At 41.6% G+C, this 12,215-nt stretch overlaps 1 protein-coding gene across 2 annotated transcripts in view; it reads right to left on the bottom strand.

Annotated features, from left to right (window-relative positions):
* The window catches only part of PJA2 (praja ring finger ubiquitin ligase 2), a 75,244-nt gene that overhangs the window by 38,883 nt on the left and 24,146 nt on the right, over nt 1-12,215 (bottom strand). For both annotated transcript variants that reach the window (XM_055131220.1, XM_055131227.1), the window contains 2 exons: nt 6,071-6,271; nt 3,735-4,764 (listed from right to left, as the gene is read on the bottom strand). In XM_055131220.1, coding sequence (XP_054987195.1) covers nt 3,735-4,764; nt 6,071-6,271 — 1,231 coding nt within the window. The remainder of the gene's footprint in view (nt 1-3,734; nt 4,765-6,070; nt 6,272-12,215) is intronic.

The following is a 12,215-nucleotide window of genomic DNA, read 5'->3' as shown; positions in this document are numbered from 1 at the left end:
CTCTAAACTGCCTATGTCAGAACTGAGCAGGACTACAGACAAACATCAAAGGGATGAACAGGCAGCAAATGAAAGTAAATAGGAGTGTAAGAACAGTAGCTTTTCATCCCTTAGCTGTCACCACATTCAAAGGTCCTCTGGCAACTCGGATCCTCGCAGGGAGCAAGGGTGGAGGAACTAGAAATAGAAGCACAGAAATAGAGGAGCTCCTCAAAATTGTTCAGAAGAGTGAAACGAGTCCTAGAACATATCTTAAAGCATGTATCATATATATATATATGTGAAAATCAGAATCTTCCCAGGATTCTGATTTCTTTCTAGGAACCATTATTCCTAAGAAATTGTTCAGTGGTGAGGCCCTGAAACAAAAACAAACAAAACATTTCTAAGTAGGGTATTTTGGGGGTGGGGGACTTCCCTGGAGGGACTTCCCAGAGATTCCTTCCTGGTCAGGGGCCAGCAGGGCCTGCGGGCATGCTGCCCTTGGGCTGCACGTGGTGCCAGGGATGGAACCCAGCTCAGCTACCCGGGAAGCATGCATCTAACCCCTGTAAAGCATCTTTGGCCATCACTGTGCTTTACAGAATGCTGCAGGGGACAGAGCAACAATACAGCAGGCCCCCACCTGGTCCCCCAAATCAACCAGGACTGACCCCTAAATGCAGAGTTAGGAGGAAGCCCTGAGAACCACCAGCTATGGCCAAAAACACCAAAAAGAATGCTTCAAATCTAGTTCCATATTGTAAGCATAACTCAACTAAAGATTTCTAAGTTAAAACATTACTAAAAAGACAAATAGAAAGATTCGTGGGGCAGAAAGACAGTACAGCATGTAAGTTCCTGCCCTGCACAGGGCTGACCAGGGCTCTGTCTCTACCACTCTGCCAGGAGTGACAACTGAGCACTGCAAGATGTGCCTTCCCCACCAAAAAAACAAACCTAAGTCTGAAGAGATAGCTCAATAGTACAGAGCATGTAATTTGCATGTAAATGGCCCATGTTCAATTTCCAGCAACATATGGTCCCGAGACCACTGGCCACACACACACACACACACACACACACGCACACACACATACACACACAGTAATTCTGAGCAAAACTTGTTGGAAAAAAAATCAATTTAAAAGTTAAGAGTCAAGACTGCCCTTTCTCTTGAAGGCAGCAAAAATGGTATGATCCATTCATTAGATATTATCAAACCTGGTGTTTGATTCTTGTTTGAAAACAAGTTTTTTTTTTTCACTTGTGTGTCTACAAATGAAGAAGGCAAAAGTGTTTTTCTTTAAAGAAAGCAAAAATATAACTGGAAAAACAAACTATGCTTATATTTTCTATAAGATCTATTACCCATACCATAAGTTCATTGTAATTTTTCTGGGGAGGGGAAGAGGTTGAAAATGCCCAGCAGTGCTCAGGACTTACTCCTCACTCTGTGCTCACACGTAACTCATGGCTATGCCTGACCAAATGCAGTGTCTGGGATCAAACCCAAGCAAACCGCTTCCAAGGCAAGCAAGGGCCTTACCTGCTCTGCTTTCTCTGCAATGTGTGTGACTGTTCTACTAGTCATCTAGAAGTACAACAGAAGTTCATCATCCAATCTAATAATCTTTAGTGTGCGCTGAATGTTTGGGATTTATATACTTTTCCAGAAGATTTAGAAATAATGAACTCCCAATGAAGTCTAAGCAAGCACCCAGTACTCCAACACATTCACATCTCAGATCTGCCATCGTACGTACATAAACATTAATTCAGTTTATGTCCACTGTTCTATAACTTTGTGAATCTTAGGAAAAAGTTTATGCTCTAACCTGAAAAAAATTAGAAACAAATTGGCAAAAACATTATAGTTTTAAAGAGAGCACATAAATATTGCCTGATAATCCTTTCAATTTTACAAATTCAAGATGATGTTTAAATAAATGTCACTGTCACTGTCATCCCGTTGTTCATCGATTTGTTTGAGCGGGCACCAGTAACGTCATTGTGAGACTTATTGTTACTGTTTTTGGCATATCCAATACGCCACAGGTGGCTTGCCGGGCTCTCCGCCGAGAGGGGCGGAGGAATCTAACACGGGTCATCGAACACGGGTCGGCCGTGTGAAAGGCAAACGCACTAGCGCTGTGCTATCGCTCCAGCCCAAAGAAATAAATGACATAAAATAAATGAGTGCATTCATATTCAAAATAATAATTTTCTTACTTTCTATTAAAGAAAGTAAGAAAGAAAGAATTACTTTCTAGACTAGCTAAAAATAGTCTAAAGCTGGGTCTGGAGCGGTAGAAGAGCAAGTAAGGCCGCTGCCTTGCACACAACCGACCGGGGTTCAGTTCCCAGCAAATATGGTCCCCTGAGCCCACCAGGTGTGATCTCCAAGTGCAGAGCCAGAAGGAAGTCCTTAGCACTGCTGGGTGTGGCTCAAAAATAACAAACAAAAAAATTTAAATACTCTAGAATAATTTATACAAGTTAATGAAACATAGACAACTGCACAGTTATTGAGCACTTCTGGGGATAATAAACTTGCTAAGAGTGATAAATGAAAGCTTGGTGTTTGGGGTGGTGAAAATTTTTGCCAGCAGTTGGGCAAAAATTGTTTCTTTTTTCTTCCAGTTGTCTTACAGTTTTTAAAATATGAATCTGTAAGAAAAGCCAGAATGCCTTTAATACAAAAAAGCTGTATATTGACACTCTTGGAAAGTGTGCCCTAGGAGCTGGAGAGAGTCCAGGGCCTGGCAGGCTGGCCACTACTCCATGCCCAACACCACCAGGAGCCCGTACACAGCCCTGCGCACCGCCAGGTGTGACCCCCTGCCCCCCAGAACAGAACAGAAAATAGTGAGTGAGAATGATGAGGAAAAGAGTTACACAATACAAAAATATTCAATGCAACTGCACTTACTACGTTTGTAACCCTAGAAACTTATTTCTCCTGTATTTCAGTTTCTGTATGAGAAAAAAAAAAGAGGATATCAGACTATGTTAAGTGGAACTGCTAATGAAAAACAGGAAAAAAAATTTTAAAATAAAGTGATTACAAAGGCAAGAGAGGGCTGGAGTGATAGTACAGCGGGTAGGGTGTTTGCCTTGCAGGTGACTGAGCCCGATATGATTCCCAGCATCCCATATGGTCCCCTGAGCACCACCAGGAGTAATTCCTGAGTTCAGAGCCAGGAGTAACCCTTGTGCACTGCTGGGTGTGACCCAAAAAGCCAAAAAACAAACATTTCTGTGATCAGGCTCGAGTACAGTACACAAGTAGGGCACCTGCCTTGCAGACAGCCAACCCAGGTTCAATCCCCAGCACCAATTATGGTCCCCTGAACCTGCCAGGAGAGACCCCTGAGTACAGAGTCAGGAGGAAGCCCTGAGCACTCCTGGGTGTGGCCCCCAAACAAAAATGAAACGAAACTTCTGTCTCTCATAATTGTATTTTAAATCCATAATGGCTTAGCATAGGATTTTTTAAAAATACAATAAATCCTTGCATTTCAGTAACTGAAATAACCATGTACTGAAACAATATCTGTGACCTTTCATAAGTCATTATCTGAACTTGTAATTCTGTAAAATTCTATAATACCTCAAAGAAAGTTTTGTGTACTAACGAATCATTTGTATGCATGGTTAGCACTCAATGAATCAAACCTGATTAAGTCAAAACATGTAAGTCCCTGCCCACATAGCATAAGACACCTTTGTTCGGACAGCACATGAACCCTTACCTGTCTTCATCTTTGTCGTAGAGCTGGTAGTAGTCTCCACAGCCACTCCAAAAGGCGCTATCCACGGCATCCGGCCTTCCTGCTGTGGCTCCACTTTCTGTTTCCCCTGGTGTCGCCCTTGCACAGGGTGGGTCCAAGAACATACACTCGTGTTCTCCACTGTAGTCGTCACACTTAGCAAGGAGGTCATCCGAGCTGTTCTCAACTTCCAAAGCCTCCTTCCACTTCTGAACACTTCTCTGACTGGCTTCATGCCTATTAAAACCTGATTCTTGATCCACCTGGCTTGCACTTACCACTTTTCTAACCTTGGGCCTAACCACCTGTTCTGGAGAATAGCCCTGGTTCCTGGTCCTGTCTCTGGCATTTGGTTCACTTTTACTATGAACCAGCACACGGGCTAAATCTTCTGGTGAATGTTCTCTCTGTCTCTCCTGGCTAATATGATTATGCGGTTTCTTCTCAACAATCTCATCTCCAGAGTAGGACACCTGAAATTCCTGACTGCTCTGATGGACGAACTCGGGATCCACAGTAGAACTTTTCACTATAGGTGCTGAATCTAACTCTTCAAGTTCATCTCTGATTTCACAGTTAAAAAAAGGAGCTGGTAGTGACAGACCAGCGTAGCCTTCCACTTTTCCATTTTCCAACACGAACACTGTATTACCTGATGCTTCCTGACATCTCTCACCTTCCACAACTTCTGTGGAAGGATGAAGATGGTCAGTATCCTCTCCATGTCTACTATCTGGAACATAAGAATCAGTATGAACCAACGCAACTCTATTTTCATCACTTGAGGCATTACAATCTCCTGGTGAGTATTCACCCTCAGAGTGATTGTGAAGATTCATACTTCTCCCTAAGGACTCCCTGCCTTCCTCACTACAGAGCATGGCTGCAAAGGGAGGACTGCTCTCCCTGAACGGACTCAATGCTGAACCACAAACTGGAATTTCCGTTTCATTTTTCTCTGATAAAGTATCACTGGGTAAAGAATGATGATCTTGATCCACTGGACTGCAACCTTCATAAAGAGTAAAAGAAAACATATTTGGAGGGATTGATTGAGATAAAATTTTATTTACTAGTAAATATTTAAGTGGAAGGCACACCTTCCTGAGAATACGCATGAATGTCATTCTCCTCCCTAGCTTAACTAAGAGGGTAAATTGGTTACCTCTGAGCTTATTTTCTGCCTCTGAGTACCTCTCTCACACCTCTTCTCATGTTTGCCAACTAAATCCTACTTACTGAAGCATTCCCCAAAAGACATAAAAGGAGAAGCTAATGAGAAGTTCCACAATGAGAAGCAGAAAAGAAGCTATACTACTCTCCAACTGCCGAGGCATGCAATTCAAACTTAAATCCTTTTATTTCCTTAAGGTAAAAATAAATATGATAGAAGTAATTATGATAGAAAAAATACAACAAAATACGTTACCAATCTAACAGAAATGACTCTATTGTGGCTTGATGTTAAGTCTCCAGATATGCAGTAGATATCACTTCCCCAAATGGTTTGCTATAACACAGCTCTAACCGTGACATGACTTTGGCTTTGTTATTACTAATACTGAAAACCAAAAAGTCAGTCTGCTGATCCTTTTTGTTATATTGTCAGACTAGTATACAAGACTAGTATCGGATCTGTTCTGTAAATTACATTAAGTACAAGTCATTCAACACAAAATCAAGACATTTGAAATTTGTTGGAACTTTATATACTATTAAAAAGTGAAGATAAACTATATACCACAAATCACTTTGTAGCTGAATTAGTTAATAATTCAGGTTGTTTATAATGCCAGCAAAAAAATACAATCATCAAATTTGTTCCAGACAAGAGGAAGACAATGCAATTCAAGAAAATGGTAATTATAGTACATGGATATCAGCGAAGTAACTTTTTAAATCACTTAATAATTAAGAAATATTAATTCAATAGCATCATTTAGAATTTACATTTTATATAAAACACTTATACAAATTATTCAAGCTAAATTAGAGACACAATTAAAATAAAGGTATATGAACATAATATGCTAGAAAAATATACCTGGTTCACATTAAATATAATTTGAATTAAAAGGTGAGGATTTTCTCTGGTGAAATTTATGACAATATAATCATTACCATGTCATAACCAGCTACATTCTATTTTCTGTAATAGTAAATGTACTATTTACAATATTTGTTTTTACGAACAGAATTTCTTATTATGAAATACACAGCAGCTATACTCCTAGACATACATACTCATACAGCCAAGTATCACAAGATTGTTTCCCACATACTTTTTAACAGCCCGTAAGTACTTTCATGTTGCATACCTGAGGAACTTTCCTTTGGAACATCATCTAGTTCCAACACTTCATAGTCATCACCAGCCCGACCCAAACTCCTTTCATGCCTAGTCATACATGGCTTAAAGCTGACATATGCATGTCTCCTTCCATATCTCCTGCCTGTAATTGTTTGATAGACTCCTGCTGGTTTGGGCCAGGCAGCTTTGCTGAATTCTTGATCCATTGCTGAAAATAAAAAATAATCAAAATGAGGGGGTATGGTGCCGCCAGCAGGTCAACCTGTACCTGCAGAGTGAGTGCATCAGCAACCTGATGGTGCATTCAGACTTTCATATACCCCAAAATTGCTGCTGTGCCTTTGGGCAGACCCTAACAACCTGGGGTCGTTTACCAAGAAATTAAACTGGCCAAAAGTTAGGTATGTGGGAGACACACCCACAAACCAACTCTGGCTCAGCTATATATTTATTGGCCTTATTTCAGAGACCCATAAGTCTCTGAAGAGATCAAAAGATGCAGTTAGGGTCTGTAGCATGGAGGTAGGTGGGAACCAGTGACTGAGAGCTCCAGGCCTGCTTGGATTGGGACTGTCTCCCCTCCCCCCACATCGTCTCATCAAAGGCCAAGGCCCAGAGACTATAAACTAAAGCTCCTGGAAGAGAGCGCTCACCGGTCACTTCAGAGGGGGAGAGGACTGAGTAGCCCTCTCCGCCCCAAGCAGAGCCCTGGCAGCCTCCAGAACCCAAGAAAACCAGAATCCAACCACCACCATGTTCAAGGCCACTCTCCACAGGCACAGACAAGCCTCACCCAAGCATCTCCACACACTCGGACAAGTATCACCATGGGGTGAACCTCACCAAACAGCGAACCAGCCAGAAAACCCAGGTACGCGGGAACCCGTGACTGAGATCTCCAAGGCCTCTCAGATCGGGACTGGGCCTCCTCCCCCGCAGCTCCCCAGTTTTCCAGAAGCTTGGCAGTCACACCCACAAGCCTCCCTCAGTGCCATGTAATCTCATCAATGCCAAGACCCAGAGACTATAAACTAAAGCTCCCAGAAGAGAACGACACAGAATTTCCTAGACATTAAATTCTATCCATAACAAGCAATACAAACAAATCGTCTAGAATTGCCTTTTGGGAGGTTTGAGTGGTAGTGAGACTGGTGTGAAATATCGAACATAACGAAAGTAGACAGTGTGGGGAAATTGTCTGCCACACAGGCAGGGGAAGGACTGGACTGGGAGAGGGGGTGGGGAATACTGGGGATTTGGTGGTGGAAAATGTGCACTGGTGAAGGAATGGGAGTTTGATGATTGCATAACCGAAGCTCAAACATGAAAGCTTTGTAACGGTATTTCATGGTGAATCAAAAATAAGGGGGTGGGGGAAAATAATAATAAAATGATAAAACAGGCTGGGTTCCCTGAAACACCCCCCACACACACACCCAGTGCCCCGCTTCCTGTCTCCAGGCTTCTCCACTTGCTGCCCTAACTCCGCACTTCCCAACCAGGTATCTGGGACCGCCCTCAGCCCTGCCCGCTGGCCTGAAGGAGCTCTCCCTCCATTCCTGAAGCAAGGCTGTCCAGCACCACCCCGGTTTCCATCTGCTTCCTCAATAGGTTGGTGGGGGCATGTCCTCTATGTCAGGGGGCGTGGCCTCAAAAGAGGCATGGCCTCCTGTAGGGCATTATTTTTTCTCCTTCCTTGCACTGCAAACTTAGGTCACAATCTGTATAATCTATTTCTTTGAAGAACACCCTGGCTATCTCAATCACTATATGCCAATAGTCCATTAGCCTATCCTAAATTCACAAAAACTGTCAGTGAACACAAGAAGCTGCACAAGCCCTTCCTAAAGAGATCATAGCCACAAGTCTTCACTAGAGGTTCTACATAAATTAGGAAGAGCGCCCGAGAGTAAGGAACTATTCTAGAAGGGGAATAAAACTACCATCATTGACTTAGCTCATCCAGAATCCTCTCTTGCAGCAAGAGGGAATAGGGATAGAGAACTGGAAGCTTCCACTCCTATAGTCCCATAACAACATGAAGAAACAGTGAAAATACCCAACACGAGAAGAGAATGATGAAAAGATTTCAGAAGTCTCAACAGGGGTTACCCACAAATACGACCTCGCACAGAAAAAAAAATTCAGAAAGGAAATTGTGAAGGTGGTCAACGAACTCAAAGCAACCATGGAACAGACAACCAATAAATTAAGGAAGGATATGAACGAAGCATTGGAACGGACCACCGAGAAAATACAGGAAGATATGAGGGCAGAAATTTCAAAGCTACAAACAGAAGTGAAACAAATAAAGGAATCTGTAAATCAAATAAAAAACTCAGTAGAAGCCTTCAAGAGTACAATGCTTAGAGCTGAAGACAGAGTCAGTGAGCTTGAAGAAGAGCTGCAGAAAGCTTACAGACAACAACAAATAAGGGCAAAAGACCTCAAAATGGCTCTAGGGCAAATCAGAGTCCTAGAGAATGACCTCAAGAGGAACAACATAAGAATCACTGGAGTACCAGAAGCACAGGGAACTAATCCCAGTGAAAAATCCACAGTTAAAGACATCATTGCTAAGAAACTTCCAGAGTTGGAGAATATAGGCATCCAAATCCAAGGAGCCCGAAGGGTGCCAGCTAAAAGGGACCCCAATAAAAAAACTCCAAGGCATATCATAGACAGAATGATGGATGCCGCAGATAGAGACACAATACTGCAAGCAGCAAGGTCAAAGAAGGAAATCACATACAAAGGAACACCCCTGAGATTTACAACAGATCTATCAGAGGAGCCCCTCCAAGCCCGAAGACAATGGTGGGACATAGTGAAAAAACTCAACAAAATGAATGCCTCACCAAGAATATTTTATCTGGCTAAACTCTCACTTAAACTCGAACGAACCATACACTATTTCATGGATAAACAACAGCTCAGGAACTTCATAGACTCAAAACCAAACTTAAAAGAAGGACTATAGGGGCTACTATAAGACAAGGAAAAGCCCTACAAGAATAACAAACCCTAGAGCAAGATGGCACAAAATCCCATGACAATAATCTCTCTAAATATCAATCAATGGTCTAGATGCACCAAGCAAGAGACACAGAGTGGCAAAATGGATTCGAAAACTAAATCCAATTTTCTGCTGCCTGCAAGAAACACACCCGAACAGTCAGAGCAAACACAGGCTCAAAGTCAAAGGATGGAAAACAATCCTGCAAGCAAACAACTCCCTAAAAAAAGCTCGGGCAGTCCTACTAGATCTGACAACATAGATTCCAGGTTGAAAAAGATTAGAAGGGACAGCGAAGGTCATTTTCTATTCATCAAGGGTTATGTACATGGGGAAGAAATCACACTCCTAAATGTATACGGCCATAATGAAGAACCAGCTAAATACTTAAAACAACTCCTAACAGACTTTAAAAAGGCAATTGCTAGCACCACAATAGTAATTGGAGACTTCAACAAAGCCATATCACCTCTGGATAGATCAACAAGAACAAATCTCAGCAAGGAAACAATGGCTCTGAAGAAGTAATGGAGGAGACAGGGCTAATAGACCTATAAAGGGCTTTACACCCCAAAACAAAGAATACACATTCTTTTCCAGTGCACCTGAAACATTTTCCAAAATAGACCATGTTCTGGGACACAAAACATACCTCAATAGAATTGGGAAGATGGAAATTGCATAAACTATATTTTCAGACCATGATGTGCTGAAGATAGAAGCTAATCACACACAGACGGGGAGCACCAAATCGAACACCTGGAAATTAAACAACTCATTGTTGAACAATGAGTGGGTCACGAAGGAAATGAAGGAAGAAATCAAAAGATACCTCAAAACAAATGAGAATGAAGACACAAGCTACCAGAACCTATGGGACATAGGTAAAGCTGTACTAAGGGGAAAATTTATAGCTCTGCAAGCATTACTCAGGAAGGAAGAAAGGATCTACATAGATAGCTTGACTTCAGAGCTCAAGATCTTAGAAAAGAACCAGAAAAAGGAACCCAAACCAGACCAAAGGAAAGAAATAATAAAACTTAGAGCAGAAATTAACGACATGGAAACCAAAAAAAAAAAAAATCTGAAAGATCAATGAAACAAAGAGCTGTTTTTTTTGAGAAAATAAACAAGATTGATAAACCACAAACAAGACTCACAAACTGAGAGAGAGAACCCTAATAACCCAAATCAGAAATGAAAAGGGGGACATCACAACAGAAACCAATGAAATTCAAAAGATCATCAGAGACTACTTTGAAAGTCTGTATGCCACAATGAGAACCTAAAATAAATGGATAAATTCCTTGATTCCTACAATCTCCCAAGACTGAACAAAGAAGATTTGGAATAGCCAAATAGACCCACTAATATCAAGGAAATTGAAACTGTATTCAAACATCTTCCCCAAAACAAAAGCCCAGGCAGGCCCAGCAGGATTCACTAGCAAATTCTTCCAAACATTTAAAGAGGACCTGTTGCCAGTTCTCCTCAAGCTTTTCCAGGAAACGAAAAAAACAGAAACCCTCCCAAAGAGTCTCTAAGAGGCACATATCTGCCTAATACCAACAGCAAATAAAGACAGGACTAACAAGGAAAAGAGGGCTGTAGAGATAGCACAGAGGTTGGGCTTTCGCCTTTCACGCAGCCGACCCGAGTTCGATTCGTCCGCCCCTCTCGGAGAGCCCGGCAAGCTACAGAGAGTATCAAGCCCGAGTGGCAGAGCCTGGCAAGCTACCGTGCGTATTGGATATGCCAAAAATAGTAACAATAAGTCTCTCAATGAGAGACGTTACTGGTGCCTGCTCAAACAAATTGATGAGCAACGGGATGACAGTGAAGAAGGAAAACTACAGGCCAATAACCCTGATGAACAAGGATGAGAAGATCCTCAAAAAAATATTAGCAAATAGAATCCAATAACTCATCAAAAAGATCACACATCACAACCAAGTGGGATTCATCCCGGAGATGCAAGGATGGTTTAACATTCCAAAATCAATCAACAAAGGTAACGATAAAAACCATATGAGCACTTCAACAGATGCAGAGAAAGCATTTAACAAGATCCAACACCCATTTATGATGAAAACTCTCACCAAAATGGGTTTAGAAGGAACTTCCCCAAGACAGTCAAAGCCATCAACCACAAACCCATTGCAAGCAATATCTTCAATGGAGGAAAACTTAGGGTCTTCCCTCTAAGATCAGGGACAAGAAAAGGATGCCCACTCTCACAACTTCTGTTCAACATAGTACTGGAAGTATTTGCAATAGCAATTAGGCAAGAAAAAGACATTTAGGGCATCCAGATAGGAAAGGAAGAAATCAAACTCTCACTATTTGCAGACGATATGATACTATATCTAGAGAAGCCTAAAGCCTCTACTAAGAAACTCTTAGAAGGAATACACTTATACAGTAAAGTTGCAGGCTACAAAATCAATACCCAAAAATCCATGGCCTTCCTATATACAAACAATGAGACAAAGAAAGGGACATGAAAAAAGCAATCCCATTAACAATCATGCCCCAGAAAATCAAGTACCTCGGAATCAGCCTAACTAAGGAGGTAAAGGATCTCTACAAAAAAAACAAACAAACAAACAAACAAACAAAAAAACATTACTCCACAAAATAAAAAAGAACACAAGGAAATGGAAACATTTCCTGCTCATGGATTGGGAGAATTAACAATGTCAAAATGGCAATACTCCCCAAAGCACTATATAGATTCAATGCGATCCCTATAGGACCAATGAAATTCTTCAACGAAATGGATTAAACATTCCTGAAATATATATGGAACAATAAATGCCCACAAATAGCTAAAGCAATTCTTGGGGAAAAAACGATGGGAGGCATCACCCTCCCCAACCTCAAACTTTACTACAAAGCGGTAACAATTAAAACAGCATGGTACTGGAACAAAGGCAGAGCCACGGACCAATGGAACAGGGTGGAATATCCCTACACACAACCTTAAATGTCCGATGATCTAACCTTTGATAAGGGAGCAAGAGATGTGAAGTGGAGCAAGGAAAGCCTCTTTAACAAATGGTGCTTGCACAACTGGACAACCACATGCAAAAGAATGGGCTTAGACCTCGACCTGACACCGTGCACAAAAGTCAGA

The sequence above is a fragment of the Sorex araneus genome, chromosome 1, assembly GCF_027595985.1.
Source record: "Sorex araneus isolate mSorAra2 chromosome 1, mSorAra2.pri, whole genome shotgun sequence".
NCBI classification, from domain to species: domain Eukaryota; kingdom Metazoa; phylum Chordata; class Mammalia; order Eulipotyphla; family Soricidae; genus Sorex; species Sorex araneus.
The sequence above is the reverse complement of the archived record's forward strand: the minus strand, read 5'-3'. Positions and strand labels throughout refer to the sequence as shown.